Below are 16,471 nucleotides of genomic sequence, written 5' to 3'. Positions count from 1 at the left end.
GCAACCTCAGTCTTCTGGGCTCAAGCGATTCTTCTGCCTCAGCCTCCCAAGGGACTGGGACTACAGGGCAAGCCACCACTCCTGGCTAAAATTATTTATCTTGTAATAAAACATATATGATAAAGTGTATTGCAACCGTTACAAATTTTTTTAAGAATAACAATGTTATGTTTAAAAATGTTTCTATGTTGCCACTTCAGGAGACACACCCAGATCCCCCAAGATAGTTTCTGTCTTTAGAGACAGTGGTTGATGGGACATTCTTCCATCTAGAGGAAGCTAATAGGATTCTCTCTTCTTAGCCCTCAAGGGAGTTTTATTCTGTCTCCTGAGAGATATCCATAATGGGACGTCTTAAAAAGGCAAATATTTTAACTTTTTAATTTGGCAACTCTCATAAAGAAACTCTGGGCCGGGCGCGGTGGCTCAAGCCTGTAATCCCAGCACTTTGGGAGGCCGAGACGGGCGGATCACGAGGTCAGGAGATCGAGACCATCCTGGCTAACACGGTGAAACCCTGTCTCTACTAAAAATACAAAAAACTAGCCGGGCGAGGTGGCAGGGCGCCTGTAGTCCCAGCTACTCGGGAGGCTGAGGCAAGAGAATCTCTTGAACCCAGGAGGCAGAGGTTGGGAGGCAGAGGTCACAGTGAGCCGAGATCCCGCCACTGCACTCCAGCCTGGTGACAGAACGAGACTCCGTCTCAAAAAAAAAAAAAAGAAGAAGAAGAAAAAGAAAAGAAAACAAAAGAAACTGAATCGTTCAGTTTTTTTTTTTTTTTTTTTTTTTTTTTAAGAGACAGGGTCTTGTTTTCTTGCCCAGGCTGGAGTGCAGTGGTGGTACCAACATAACTCAATGCAGCTTCAAACTCCTGGGCTCAAACGATCCTCCCGCTTCAGGCTCCCCAGTAGCTAGGAGCACAGGTGCACCAACATCTGAGCAATCTTTGTTTTGTTTTGAGAAAGAGTCTTGCTGTGTCACCCAGGCTGGAGTGCAGTGCCATGATCACCGCTCACTGCAGCCTCAACCTTCCAGGCTCAAGTGATCCTCCTGCCTCAGCCTCCAGAGTAGTTGGGATTACAGACACACATCACCAGAACCAGCTGTTTGTTTCTTGTTTGTTTGTTTTTTGGCAGAGACGATGTCTCACTGTGTTGCCCAAGCTGGTCTCAAACTTCTAGGCTGAAGTGCTTCTCCCACTTTCGCCTCCCAAAGTGCTGGGATTACAGGCGTGAGACTATTTTTTAACACAAAGCTGTATGATTTGGAGCAAGTCGATTTCATTCTCTGTACTGCCTCAATTCTTCCCCTGGATAAACATTTCTTCATTCCTTCAAATGTCCGTGAAGTGTCTAGTTTTGTTCCGGACACTGCTGTTGGTGCTGAGCATTAAGTGATGAACAAAACAGACAAGGTGGAGGAAGATAAATTATAAACGAGTCAATAAAGAGATGAGACATAGAAATTTCAGCTAGTGTTAAAGCTATGAAGAAAATGAAACAAGGTTCTGTAACCAACTGGAGGCAGGGGTGCCGTTTATTTAGCGGTCACTGTGGTGAGAAGAAGCAGAGAAGTGTCGTGACCCAAAGCACTCTCTCGGGCTGCCAGAGTGGAAGCAGGCAGGCCCTTAGAATTGTAGCCGTCCAAACTAGAAAAACGGTGGACTGGATCAGGGTGACAGCAGTGGAGGTAGGCACTGGGTCCTGTGGCTCAGCAGGAGCAGAGCCAAAAGTTGTGCTTGCCTTTAAGAATTTGAGTCGCAGGGGCGGGGTTGAGGGAGGCTGGGGTTAGCAGAGGGCGGGAGGTCAGAAGCAGGAAGAGCCTCCCCTTGGAGTGCGCGCGCGCGGTGCGGGGGCGGGATTTGGGCGAGTCCGCATGGCTGGCTCGGGCCCCGGATGAGGAAGTGCAGGGGGACCATAGAGACGAAGAGGTGGCGGCGGCCGGAGCGCCCCCGGGCTCTGTGGGTTCCGTAGGCTCAGGTAGACTTGGCGACGACTGGGCTGCAGCTGCAGAGGCTGAGCTGGCTGGGCAAGCGCGGGCCGCGGAGCAGGTCTCAGGGTAAGAGGCCGGGGACTGGAAGGCTTCGGGCGTAGCCGCCCCGCCCCACTCCGCCCTAAAGGGACCCTCCGCCGGGTGGTGCTGGCTAAAGGGGAGTCCGGGTCTCCCGCCCTCTTGGGGCGCGGAAAGGAACCAAGGCTGCCCTGTGGGCGGCGGAACGACCCAGGGAGAGGGAGGAGACCAGGCCCCGCGTCGCTAGAGAGAAAAGCGGCTTCTCCAAGTCATGGCTCCGACGCGGGAGAGAGACTCCTCTTCAACCTCGATACGACAGGGATCCCCCAACTTATCTCCTCGCAGAGGACGACGCCCCTTATCGGAGGCGTACGCTCTTTCTTAGCGCTCATCCGTTGGTCAGCAGAGGGAGACCCACTCCCGGGGTTCGAGGGGGATTCTGAACTTATCCTGAGGAGGAGTAAGAGATAACCCCTAAATGAGACCTTTCCCCCAACTTTGGTCAGCGTTCCCCAGGTGAAGAGTGAGTCTCAACTTGCCTGAAAGTGACAGAGGGGATCTTTCTTCCCAGTAAGAAAGAGACTTACCTTCCTCCTTTATTTTTCACGTGTACCCCAAAATACGGAGAGGAAGACCCTGAAAATTTATGGTATCAGAAGTCAACCTTTCTCCCTCTCCCATCGCGATGTCCGCAGAGGGAGCCTCGCTTCTCTTCTTCCCTTTAAGCCTCTTGGTGTGCAGTGAGCTCCTTTCCCTTGCACAATTAAGAGCATGGCTTTTGGAGTGTGATAGTCACAAACCTGAGTCTCTCACTTAACATCTTTGTGACCTTGACTATTTGTTTAACTTGTCTCAATCTAAGTCCATCTCCAATTTAGGTTCTGTTTTCTTAAAATTGTCATGCGGGCTAAGGGAGCATTTGTGTAAATACTAGTTACATAGTAAGCTTTTGGTAAGCTGTTGCTGTTACTATTACTTAATCTGTTAAAAAAGAAAATTAATATCTTGCACAGAGAAGCATATTTTTCCATGCGTGACCCTCCCAACCCCCATCACAAGTGTTCGAGCATCCTTTCTCACTGGAGTAGAAGACTCCCTCCCACTTAGGGGTTAGAGAAAGAGACATTTCCAGTCCCCTTAGATCCTACTGTACAATACTCCCCCAAATTAACAAAGAGGGCATCACTGAAAATAATCAAGAAAAAAAGACTTAGCTTTTGGAAACAGATCTGTCCTCTTAAGAGAAAGGGAGACCTGATGTCAGAAGCCAGCCCTTCCTTTGTCCACAGAAGGTATCACTTCTTCCTGACTGGTTAGAGATGTCCTCTCCCACTCCCTGACTTACTGTAGTGACAAAAAATATTCCGTCTGCACGTCCTTCCCACCCCCCAAGTGGGCGATTCCAAGTTCTTCCTTTCTTTTGCTCTCCCAAGAAAATGAAGACTCTATACCTTTGAGGAGACATCTCTTCCCTCTTATATATCCAGAATGACACAGATTGTTTCTTTTCTCCTTTTCCTTTGTAAACGATATGAAAATCTTTTATACAGGAAGCCTCTGTCAGTAGAAATCAGGAGCATTTCCACGGTTTCACTCCTTATGTGGAGACAGAGGGATCCTTTTTCTGGGTGTTATTAAAGGGAGAAAATGGGAAATAGTCCTTGATGCTTTTGAGATTTTCTGCACGCTCCTCGTTGAAGCGCTTGGCCCTGTTTAGTGTTTGAACTTCCCTGCCTCACTTTCAGTTTGTCTTGGGATTTTATTAAAAGACTCTTCTTTCTCTTTCTCAAGAAGAGGCCCATTCTCCAAATTCCCTCATGGAGGGAATGACTACAATGTCTGAATCTTTGGAAAAGAAAGCCCCTTTCTCAAGGTGAAAAGAGTATTGCGAGCTTCTGAGGGCCTGGTGATTATTTTGAGTATTGTTGCCTGAAGCAAGCATGGCAGTGCCTAGTGTTATTAACAGCCCCTTTGCTTTGGAATTAAAGGAAGGGGAGACTTTCAGATTCGGCATTGTTGGGGCACACGGTATTAGGTTCTGTTTTCTTTGTGTTTTTTTTTTCTTTCTTTCTTATTTTTTGCTTGTTGTAAATTTTCGACCTCTAGAACTTTTGGGGAGTGTTTGAATGACTAAAAGTTGCCACTTTGTCAGGTTTTTAGTGTTGTAAAATGTATTCTGATGAGATTGAGAGCAGCAATGTTAATCCTTCACTGGTAGGTTTGTTTTCCTGTTTTTGTTTTTTTGGTGGGATAGGAATTAGCACTGCCAAATTACCTGAAAGCACGCTAAAGGAAAGCTTACCATCTTTTTTTATATGTAAAGTGTTCTTAAATTACCTCAAATGCCCTGGAGTAATTGCAAAGGGGATTAGTGAGAGCTCTATATCACCATTGTTGGTGTCTGTAGGTGTGCTTTTCTGTAACAAAGGGAAATAGAAAAGTTATTCTGTGGAGTCTTGGGATTTTTATGGGTGACAGGACCCTTTGAACTTATTTTGATGAATACGTGAAAAACAAGCCCGGGAAAGTTCACTTAACTTTCACTTAACACACTCAAGACTCAGCAGCTAGTATATGGTAGCAGGATAAGGGACCCTGGCTTCCTGCTGAAGAGACCAGCAGTTAGGCCGGCGCAATGGCTCACGCTGATAATCCCAGCACTTTGGGAGGCTGAGGCGGGCAGATCACGAGGTCAGGAGATCAAGACCATCCTAGCTAACACAGTGAAACCCCATCTCTACTAAAAATACAAAAAATTAGCCGGGCGTGGTGGTGGGCACCTGTAATCCCAGCTACTCAGGAGGCTGAGGCAGAATCGCTTGAACCTGCGAGGCAGAGGTTGCATGAGCCAAAATCGTGCCATTGCACTTCAGCCTGGGCAATATAGCAAGACTCTGTCTCAAAAAAAAAAAAAAAAAAAGGCTGCTGGGAGAGGGCCAGGCGCAGTGGCTCACGCCTGTAATCCCAGCACTTTGGGAGGCTGAGGCGGGCGGATCATGAGGTCAGGAGATGGAGACCATCCTGGCTAACACGGTCAAACCCCATCTCTACTAAAAATACAAAAAACAAACAAACAAAAAATTAGCTGGCCATGGTGGCAGGCACCAGAGGCTGCAGTTATACTTGGGACACTGAGGTAGGAGAATGGCGTGAACCCAGGAGGCAGAGCTTGCAGTGAGCCAAGATCGCACCGCTGCACTCCAACATGGGCAACAGCGAGACTCTGTCTCAAAAAAAAAAAAAAAAAAAAAAAAAAGTGCTGGGAGAAGTATTTGTGCATTTGCAAAGAAAGAGCATGAAGGCCGGGCGCGGTGGCTCAAGCCTGTAATCCTGTAATCCCAGCACTTTGGGAGGCCGAGACGGGTGGATCACGAGGTCAGGAGATCGAGACCATCTTGGCTAACACGGTGAAACCCCGTCTCTACTAAAAAATACAAAAAACTAGCCGGGCGAGGTGACGGGCGCCTGTGGTCCCAGCTACTCAGGAGGCTGAGGCAGAGAATGGTGAGAACCCGGGAGGCGGAGCTTGCAGTGAGCTGAGATCCGGCCACAGCACTCCAGCCTGGGTGACAGAGCGAGACTCCGTCTCAAAAAAAAAAAAAAAAGAGCATGAAATAATTGTCCTCAACATAAAATAATTTCTAGTTTTACTGGAATAATAATAATTTTCATGCTTCCTGTATTAGTCACTTTTTGGGAATAAACCCATTCCCTACACAATCTAATACAGTACTTATTTGTGTTGTGATAAAGACAAGCCAGTAGCAGCTGTCAAGAGTTGTTCATAAATCTATGGTTTATTTTTTGCCTATACCTCAAACTAGGTAATCATCTGGTATCCTCACCCAATAGGTCGATATAAGTCATTAGCAAAGATTAAGCTGTAAATCCCTGTCTACATTTTATAAGCATGGGTTACTCACTCTTCCCTTTCACTTCACACTTAACACTTTAATGTAAAAACATTGATGGTTATGGCAGAGAGCTGACAGCTGGAAAAATACTGATAAAACAAAGGGATAAAAACTTACCAGCTGTTTTTATTGCTGTGCATTTAGATCTTGAGAAATAATGGTTAGACATTTTAACATAAGTAATATATACTCACTGTTTGGAAAACTTAAGTACAAGGCTGGGTGCAGCAGCCCACTCTGGGAGGCCGAGGTGGGAGAATCACTTGAGGCCAGGAGCTCAAGACCAGCCTGGGCAATGTAGTGAGACCCTGTCTCTACAAAAAATAAAAGTATTTGCTGGGTTCACTGCCTCGCACCTGTAGTCCTGGCTGCTTAGGAGGCTGAGGCAGGAGGATTGCTTGAGTCCTTAGTTTGAAATTAAGTTCAACATGCAGATAAGTCATTGGTGATGCTTTTGTCCAAGGTGACACTGTGATATTTGCCATATACATATATATATATATTTTTGTTGTTGTTGTTTTGTTTTGTTTTGTTTGTTTTGAGACTGAGTCTCCCTCTGTTGCCCAGGCTAAAGCACAGTGTCGTGATCTCTGCTCACTGCAACCTCCGCCTCCCAGGTTCCAGGGATTCTTGTGCCTTACCCTCCCAAGTAGCTGAGATTACAGGCTCCTGCCACCATGCCCGGCTAATTTTTGCATTTTTTAGTAGAGATAGGGTTTCACCGTGTTGGTCAGGCTGGTCTTGAACTCTTGACCTCAAGTGATCTGCCTGCCTCAGCCTCCCAAACTGCTGGTATTACAGGCATGAGCCACCAAGTCTCGCTGTAGAGGTATATTTTTACATCATCCTTTTAGATTGCTCCATTACATTCAGAAATTTAGTTTTAAAGAACTTGAATGTCTTCTCAAAATCGGGTTCTGTTACTGCAGCCTTGTAGCATTATCAATACTTTGATAGATGGTGTGAGCTACTGAGCTGAAAATAAGTTTAACCTGCCACTCTAGGCTTGCCTCTAAATATCACCTCACTTCTGAATGTTCTCGCTGTTCTTGGTAATGGATCTGCAATTCTGCTCAGAAATTTGGGGACCCAGAATTAGTCCAGGAGAAAAAGGAGGGGGTGTCTGTTTTGCTTCTCTAGCCAGTGTGGCTAGTTGTTTTACAGGTTGAAAATTCTTAGAATTTGGTTCAAACAGGAGTATCAAGAGATGACCATTTTATGCGATTGTCAGTATTGACTCTTTATGATAAAGATCTGTTTAGTAAACCTGTATTTGTGCATGACCCTATGTGGAGCAACATTTGGAACAAAATGTTGAGCTAGAACCTTGGGGATGGAAGGGAGTAGAATTTACTAGAAACACTGCAGGGAGTTGAGTCCACAGGCTGCAAGTGCTGATTGAATGGTGAGGGGAAGTCAGATATGGTTATGGCTGGGGATTCATTCAAATCTGAGCTCCAGAATAATGATGGTGCGTTTTCTGAGAAGCAACAGGATTAAGAATAAGCATGTGGCTAGTCATAGTGGCTCATGCTCATAATTTCAGCACTTTTGGGAGGCTGAGGTGGGAGGATTGCTTGAACCCAGGAGTTTGAGACCAGCCTGGGCAACATAACAAGACCTACAAAATTATCTACAAAAATAAAAAAATCAGGCCAGGCGCAGTGGCTCACGCCTGTAATCCCAGCAGTTTGGGAGGCCAAGGCAGGCTGATCACTTGAGGTCAGGAGTTTGAGATCAGCCTGACCAACATGGAGAAACCCCGTCTCTACTGAAAATACAAAATTAGCTGGGCGTGGTGGCGAATGCCTGTAATCCCAGCTACTCGGGAGGCTGGGGCAGGAGAATCGCTTGAACCCAGGAGGTGGAGATTGTGGTGAGCAGAGATCTCAGTGTTGCACTCCCATCTGGGCAACAAGAGGGAAACTCCTTCTCAAAAACAACAACATCAACAACAAATTAGCCAGGCATGCTGAGGCGGAAGGATTGCTTGAGCCCACGAGTTCAAGGTTGTAGTGAGCTATGATTGCACCACCACACTCCAGCCTGGGTGACACAGCAAGACCCTGACTCTTTTTTTAAAAAAAAGAAAGAAAGAAGGAATGAGCATGTAAGTTTACTGGGAGCATATTATTTATCCTTGTTTCTCAAAGCTGTTTGCATGTAGAAAGACTCAATTATTCAATAGATTGAATAAATTGTGTTTTAAACATGGTAAGTTTTTGGCCGGGCGCGGTGGCTCAAGCCTGTAATCCCAGCACTTTGGGAGGCCGAGACGGGTGGATCACGAGGTCAGGAGTTCGAGACCATCCTGGTTAACACGGTGAAACCCTGTCTCTACTAAAAAATACAAAAAACTAGCCGGGCGAGGTGGCGGGCGCCTGTAGTCCCAGCTACTTGGGAGGCTGAGGCCGGAGAATGGCGTGAACCTGGGAGGCGGAGCTTGCAGTGAGCTGAGATCTGGCCACTGCACTCCAGCCTGGGCGACAGAGCCAGACTCTGTCTCAAAAAAAAAAAAACATGGTAAGTTTTGGGGGTGCCATTCTTGCAAGTGAAATGTAGGTTAGGAATTGAGAAAGAGGTTGGGGTCAGGGTCAGTTTCCCTTTTTTTTGAGACAGGGTCTCACTCAGTCTGGAATGTAGTGGCCCCATCTCAGGTCCCTGCAACCTCTGCCTTCCAGGTTCAAGCGATTCTCCTGCGTCAGCCTCCCAAGTAGCTGGGATTACAGGTGTTCGCCAACACGCCCAGCTAATTTTTTGGATTTTTAGTAGAGACAGGGTTTCACCTTGTTGGCCATTCTGGTCTGGAACTCCTGACCTCGGGTGATCCACCCACCTCGACCTCCCAAAGTGCTGGGATTACAGGTGTGAGCCACTGCTTCCGGTCAGGTTTCTTTTTTAAAAGAAATCATTTTTGTTAAGATTTAATTCGTATGCCAGACAATTGACTGATTTAAATTGTACCAGTCAGTGGTTTTTGATATAGTCGCAGAGTTCTACAGCCATCACCGTAATCGACTTTAGAAAATTTTTATTACTCGAAAAAGAAACTCTGTGTCCATCAGCTGTCCACTCCTGATTTCTCCAAAAATCCCAGCCTTTTGGACAGAGTTCGCTCTTGTCTCCCAGGCTGGAGTGCAGTGGCACAGTCTTGGCTCACTGCAACCTCTACCTCCCGGGTTCAAGCGATTCTCCTGCCTCAGCCTCCAGAGCAGCTGGGACTACAGGCACGTGCCACCATGCCCAGCTAATTTTTTGTATTTTTAGTAGAGATGGGGTATCACCGTATTACCCAGGATGGTCTCCCAACTCCTGACCTCGTGATTCGCCCACCTTGGCCTCCCATGGGTGTGATCTTCCCTTCTTAATAGCTGGGTTCGTAGTAAGATTTGCCTATTCTAGACATTCCTATGCAGGGGATCTTGTAATATGTGATCTTCTGCGACTGGCTTCTTTCACTTAGCATAATGTCTTTAAGGTTCATTTGTGTTGTAACATATATTATTTCTCCATTCCTTTTTATGGCTGAATAATATTCTATTGTATGGCTATACCACATTTTGTTTATGCATTCATCAGTTGATGGATATTTGGATTGTTTCTACTTTTTGACTATTGTGAGTAGTGCTGCTAAAGGCATTTGTGTACAAATTTTTATGTGGACGTATGTTTGTGCATATATACCTATGAGGGAAATTGCTGAGTCTATGGTAACTCTGTGCTTAAAGGAAGAGTTTTAGGCCAGGTGCAGTGGCTCACACCCTTAATCCCAGCACTTTGGGAGGCCGAGGCGGGTGGATTACTTGAGGTCAGGAGTTCAAGACCAGCCTGGCCAACATGGTGAAACCCCATCTCTACTAAAAATACAAAAATTAGCCAGGCATGATGGCACATGCCTGTAATCCCAGCTATTCAGGAGACAGAGGCAGGATAATCCTTGAACCTGGGAGGCAGAGATTGCAGTGAGCCGAGTTGTCACCACCGCACTCCATCCAGTCTGGGCGACAGAGCAAGACTCCATCCCAAAAAAGAAAAAAAGGAAGAGTTTTGAGTCATCCTCATCACAGAGGCTGCAGAAAAAGATGAGGTTATCAAGAAAGTGAAGACTAAAAAGGGAGGAATCAAGGATTAAGTTTTAAGAACACCCATGTCTCTGTGGTAGGCAGGGTCAGATGCATAAGATGGCAGAGACCCAAGGAGGCCATCTCCTTTGAAAAATCTGCTCTTTTGCCGTATCTTTTCCTGCATTTACTCTTCAAATCTGTATGTGCTGTGACAGCTGAAAAATGGACTGTGTATGTTGTTGGGAAAGGAAAACTGAACCAAATTAAAATTGAGTACTTCCTACTTATTTTTGGCATCAAATAGCAACTCCACATTATCTCTACTAACCTCCCCCATCCCCCACCTTACACACACACACACACACACACACACACACACACACACACACAAATGGCCTAAAATCTGAAGTGCCCCTAGAAAGATCTTTATCTGGAAATAAACGAGAAAGGGGAAGATTCTAGATCTAAAAGGGATACATTTCTCTCAGCACTGTTTTTGAGACAGAGTCTGGCTCTGTCACCCAGGCTGGAGTGCAGTGGTACGATCTTGGCTCACTGCAACCTCCGTCTCCTGGGTTCAAATAATTCTCCTGCCTCAGCCTCCCGAGTAGCTGGGACTACAGGCGCCTGCCGTCGTGCCCAGCTAATTTTATTTTTAGTAGAGACGGGGTTTCATCATGTTGGCCAGGTTGGTCTCTAACTCCTGACCTCAGGTGATCTGCCTGCCTGGGCCTCCCAAAGTGCAGGGATTATAGGCATGAGCCACCGCACCCAGCCTTACAGCACTGTTTATGAAAGCTTTTCACATCCAGAATCTCATTTGATTCTCGTTCTTGGCCTATACACACAGTTTATCTCTTGGTAATGTTTTGTTTTGTTGCTTGTTCATTTTTTTCTTTGAGATGGGAGTCTTGCTTTGTTGCCCAGGCTGGAGTGCAGTAGCGTGATCTTGGCTCGCTGCATCCTCCACCTCCTGGGTTCAAGTGATTCTCGTGCCTCAACCTCCCAAGTAGCTGGGATTACGGGAGCCTGCCACCATGCCCAGCTAATTTTGGTATTTTTAGTAGAGACTGGATTTCACCATATTGATCAGGCTGTTCTCGAACTCCTGACTTCAAGCGATCTGCCTGCCTCAGCCTCCCAAAATGCTGGGATTACAGGTGTGAGCCACTGCGCCCGGCCTAATGTTTTGGATTTAATTTTTTAAATTTGCCTTTCTGTGTTACCTAAACATCATGTAACAGCAATCTGAGTTCTTATCACTTCTGGTATTTAAGTTAGTATTATAACGTTACGCTCTTTTACCTTTAAGAAAGTTCATTAAAATTCATCTTTTCTCTCCTTTTGTTTAGGGTTAGGGAAAGCATCAAGAATGAAAGTGTGGGTCAGGCATGGTGACTCGTGCCTATAATCCCAGCACTTTGCGAGGCGAAGGCAGGAGGATTGCTTGAGCTCAGTAGTTGGAAACCATCCTGGATAACGTATCAAAACTTGTCTCCACCAAAAAAAAAATAAACTAGCCAGGTGTTGCCAGGCACGGTGGCTCATGCCTATAATCCCAGCACTTTGGAAGGCGAGGTGGGCAGATTATGAGGTCAGGAGTTCAAGACCAACCTGGCCGACGTGGTGAAACCTTGTCTCTACTAAAAATACAAAAATTAGCCGGGTGTGGTGGCACACGCCTGTAGTCCCAGCTACTCCGGAGGCTGAGGCAGAAGAATCACTTGAACCCGGGAAGCGGAGATTGCAGTGAGCCAAGATCATGCCACTGCACTCCAGCCTAGGCGACAGAGCGAGACTCCGTCTCAAAAAAATAAAAAAATTAGCCAGTTGTGGTGATGTGCACCTGTCCCAGCTACAGGAGGCTGAGGCAGGAGGATCACTTGAGTCTGGGAGAGGGAGACTGCAATGAGGAATGATTGCACCACGGTACTCTAGCCTGGGTTACAGAGCAAGATCCTGTCTAAAAAGAAATGAAAGCTTGAAGTATCTTATCTGGCTAACCAATTTTTGCCTTGGTCAGGTCAAAGCAGAGTTTTTTTTCCACGTACTTAGGCAAGATTTATTTCAAGGCCTGTAAACATTCAGACTAATCAGAACGGTGAAAGTGGATTTTGTTGTTGTGAAAACTGCATGTTTGGTACACTAAACTGGAAAAGTTACAAGCCAAGAACCCCTGGCCCTAAGTATGTGTGTGTTTTAACTACTTGGATAGTGTAGTGTTACAAACTGCTTAGATATAAGTGTTTCAGCAAATAACCTGTTGCTAACATTCAATGTAAGAAATGAAACATTACGAACACAGTGGAAGCTCTTTCTTGGTACACCTTCGCCTCCATTCTCTCAGACAACCATGTAATATTTTAGGCAGGTCATATTTAACCTCCTCAGGTGTGGTGTTAGGATCTATAACAAGAAGCTGATAGCTGCCCTACTTAGCTCAAAGGGTTGTTAAGAGAATCAAATGAGTGATGACTGTGGAAAACACTTGGAAAATCTGAAGATGCAGGATAAAAATCAGGAAGGGGCCGGGCGCGGTGGCTCAAGCCTGTAATCCCAGCACTTTGGGAGGCCAAGATGGGCGGATCACGAGGTCAGGAGATCGAGACCATCCTGGCTAACACGGTGAAACCCTGTCTCTACTAAAAAATACAAAAAATTAGCCGGGCGAGGTGGCGGTGCCTGTAGTCCCAGCTACTCGGGAGGCTGAGGCAGGAGAATGGTGAGAACCCGGGAGGCGGAGCTTGCAGTGAGCTAAGATGCGGCCACAGCACTCCAGCCTGGGCGGCAGAGCGAGACTCCGTCTCAAAAAAAAAAAAAAAAAAAAAAAAAAAAAATATGGAAGGCTTCTGCTAACGAGCTGGTTTAGTAGTTTCTCGTGCTAGGCTGGGTAGAGAGAGCTCAAGTATTTAGTAAGCAGTAAAGGAATGGAATCCCACTTGATCCTATCCTCCCTCAAAAAGGAAAAGTCAGTATATGAAATTTTCCAGAGTCCCTCAGTGTATGTTCAACAAATATTTGCTGAGTATGTGCTATGGGATGGCATGGGGATATAGCAGTGAACAAAAGAGGTAAGGTTCATGCCCATGAAAACAAACAGAAAACCGTCTTTATTTTCTAATTTACATCAGGTCTATCCTTGGATGTCTTATTCTCATCTACATTGGCTGGCCCTTCACATTTAAGTTAAGAATTGTTCATAAGACAGTATTTGAATTGAGATTAGTCAAATGCCTATTAAAGGTTAAGGTATTTATTTTTCTACAAATTCATCAAGGAGAAATTTTTGGTGCCAGATGATGCTAGCATTTAAAGTAGAACTTATTTTCTTCATTGTAGCCGGTTGGAACTGAGGCAGCCTTCTTCTAACCTATCAAGGTTTTAAACTTCTATCCCTTCCTGTGATTTGTATCAGGGGGAATCGTTTGATATAAAAGACTTGACTCCATAATCTGCATCTGCCCTAATGCTGTCATCTGGAGTAGAGACTCAGCCAGTTCCCCTTGATTCCTCCATGTCTGCTGTGGTACAGGAATTATACTCTGAACTCCCAGTAAGTGTCTCCAGAGAGCTTCATGCTGACCCTGAGCCAAGTGTGATTCCAAATGTAAAACCTGGAGCCTCAAGCCCTCTTTTAAGTCAGAGTAGGGCATTGCCCTTGGAGCTGCAGAGGACTCGTGTGGAGAGTTGTTGTGAAGAAACCTATGAGACCTTGGATCCTGGGAGTGAGCCTGGGCGATGTGGGTTAGTGGACTCCACAGCAGGAGATTCTGTGGCATCTGGGATCTTGGATAGGGCAAAGAGAAGCAAGAGCATGGAGCCAAAGGTCTTCAGAGATCCAGGGGGCCAGGCGGAAATTGTAAGAGAACCTTCTGAGGGAGCAAAGGAAGATCCACATCAACATTCCACAGCTACTGAAGAAAAGATTAGCCCAAGTCAGGTAAGAAATGAAATCTCCATTCAGAAGAGTTGAGTGTGAATGACAGCTTTCTCTTGATAAAATACAGATGCTGATGGTTAGCTTATGATTTATTCTTGCAACATTTCCGAAATGTTGATTTTGAAGTTAACTTTGTTTTGATGATCTTTTAAAAAAAAATTTGTGTCATATCAGACACTTGAAGAGAGGAAGTGCTTAGTAAAAAAGTGTCACTTCTCTGAAGCAGCAACTGTATATGAAATATTGAGTCTGTGAAAATCGTGGTATTTCAGCATTTGATGTTAAGAAATGATATAGATATACTTAGTCCTTATGTTTTGGTAGGTTGGAGTGAAGTATTACAGAGAAACCTTTGAAAGGAGGCCTTTTTTTAAAAAAAAAAAAAAAGAAAAAAGTCTCGTTCTGTCGCCCAGGCTGGAGTGCAGTGGAACGATCTTGGCTCACTGCAACCTCTGCCTCCCAGTTTCAAGCGATTCTCTTGCCTCAGCCTCCCAAATAGCTGTGATTATGGCATGAGCCACCATGCCCAGCTAATTGTTTTGCATTTTTAGTAGAGATGGGGTTTCGTCATGGTGGCCAGGCTGGTCTCGAACTCCTGACTTAAGTTATCCACGCACCTCAGCCTTCTAAAGTGGTGGGATTACAGGCGTGAGCCACCATGAGCAGCCGATGTGCGCTTTAATTTATACCCAGAGAAATTGGTTAGTTGAGACTAATAGTGAGCTATGATAGTGTGATGGTGTCAACCTTTTTTTTTTTTTTTTTTTAAATAGAGACAGAGTCTTAGTATGTTACCTAGGCTGGTCTCAAATTCCTCGGCTCAAGCAATCCTCGCACCTCGGCTTCTCAAAGCGCTGGGATTACAGGCGTGAGCCGCTGAGCTGGGCCCTCCAAATTCTTTTTTCTGTTTTTTGAGACAGAGTCTTGCTCTGTCGCCCTGGCTGGAGTGCAGTGGTTAGATCTCGGCTCACTGCAACCTCTGCCTCCCGGGTTTAAGTGATTCTCCTGCCTCAGCTTCCTGAGTAGCTGGGATTATAGGCACCTACCACCACGCCTGGCTAATTTTTGTAGTTTTAGTAGAGATGGGGCTTCACCATGTTAACCAGGCTGGTCTAGAACCCCTGACCTCAAGTGATCCAACCATCTCAGCCTCCCAAAATGCTGAGTACAGGCATGAGCCACCACCCCCGTTCGGGCTTTCCAGATTCTTAAAGGAATGTACCTGCCCAGCGGACTCTCTCCACTAGATTGTTTTCTAAGCCAGGGGTCAGCAAACTTTTTCTGTCGGGGCCACATAGTAAATCTTTTAGGCTTTGCAGGTCATGTGGTCTCCTTTTTTGTTTTTTGTTTTTTTTTGAGATGGAGTCTTGCACTGTCTCCCAGGCCAGATTGCGGTGGTGTGATCTTGCCTCACTGCAACCTTCGCCTCCTGGGATCAAGCAATTCTCCTGCCTCAGCCTCCTGAGTTGCTGGGATTTCAGGCGCCGGCCACCACGCCTGGCTAATTTTTTTGTATTTTTAGTAGAGACAGAGTTTCACTATGTTGACCAGGCTGGTTTTGAACTCCTGACCTGTGATCCACTCACCTCAGCCTCCCAATGTGCTGGGATTACAAGCATGAGCCACCATGCCAGGCCATATGTGGTCTCTTTTGGAACAACTCAGCTTTGCCATTGTAGCATAAAGTGGGCAGAAGCAATACATAAATGAATGAAAGTGACTGTATTCCAATAAAACTTTATTTATTAGCACAGGCTGCTGGCCTGAGGGCTGTGATTTGCCAACCCCTGCTCTAAACCGCCAACAAGTTCATATTCTTTGGGCTGCCTGGGCTACGCTCTCATCCTGCTCTTGATAACATACATCATTTCTTTACACAAGATAAAGGGCAGTTAATTGTTGTTAGTAGGCTTCATACAGTGACTATGATTAGGAATGAATGAAGCATTAAGTAACATTTAAACGTGATATTTGAGTTTACGCTGTGATGCCCTATCTTTTGTTTTGTTTTGTTTTGTTTTGTTTTGTTTTGTTTTGAGATGGAGTTTCGCTCTTGTTGCCCAGGCTGGAGTGCAATGGTGCGATCTCAGCTCACAGCAAGCTCCACCTCCCAGGTTCACGCCATTCTCCTGCCTCACCCTCCCGAGTAGCTGGGACTCAGGGACCCGCCACCATGCCCAGCTAATTTTTTTAAAATTTTTTTAGTAGAGACAGGGTTTCACCATGTTGGTCAGGCTGGTGTTGAACTCCTGACCTCAGGTGATCCACCTGCCTCAGCTTCCCAAAGTGCTGGGATTACAGGGTGAGCCACCGCACCCGGCTGATGCCCTGTCTTTTAAAAATACAGTTAAATAGGTAAAAGACTAAGGATTCCAAAGTTCCTATTGTGTTACTTCTTAATGTGGTGGGCTGAGTCTTAAGAAAAGTTTCTTTTCTTTTTTTTTCCCCAATTTAGGGACCTGCCACTTCAGGAGAGAAAAGTTTCTTAATGTATTATTTGATATAAAAGCATGTGTAATATGCATAAAGTATAACGAACACAC

General features: G+C 45.7%; 1 protein-coding gene across 4 annotated transcripts in view; it reads left to right on the top strand.

Moving 5' to 3' along the window:
- The first annotated feature begins 1,897 nt into the window (after window positions 1–1,897).
- PRR14L (proline rich 14 like) overlaps window positions 1,898–16,471 on the top strand; it is a 70,357-nt gene continuing 55,783 nt past the window's right edge. The window contains exons 1-2 of one of the 4 annotated variants that reach the window (XM_010360703.2): window positions 1,898–2,058; window positions 13,404–13,928. In XM_010360703.2, coding sequence (XP_010359005.2) covers window positions 13,455–13,928 — 474 coding nt within the window. In that variant the 5' untranslated portion in view covers window positions 1,898–2,058; window positions 13,404–13,454. Of the gene's footprint in view, window positions 2,059–12,797; window positions 13,929–16,471 lie in introns of those variants that run through there. The other 3 variants (XM_030914670.1, XM_030914671.1, XM_030914669.1) reach the window with 3 other exon arrangements.

Source organism: Rhinopithecus roxellana, chromosome 13 (assembly GCF_007565055.1).
Source record: "Rhinopithecus roxellana isolate Shanxi Qingling chromosome 13, ASM756505v1, whole genome shotgun sequence".
Taxonomy (NCBI): Eukaryota; Metazoa; Chordata; class Mammalia; order Primates; family Cercopithecidae; genus Rhinopithecus; species Rhinopithecus roxellana.
Note: the sequence above shows the minus strand (reverse complement) of the source record. Positions and strands in the feature narration are given on the sequence as shown.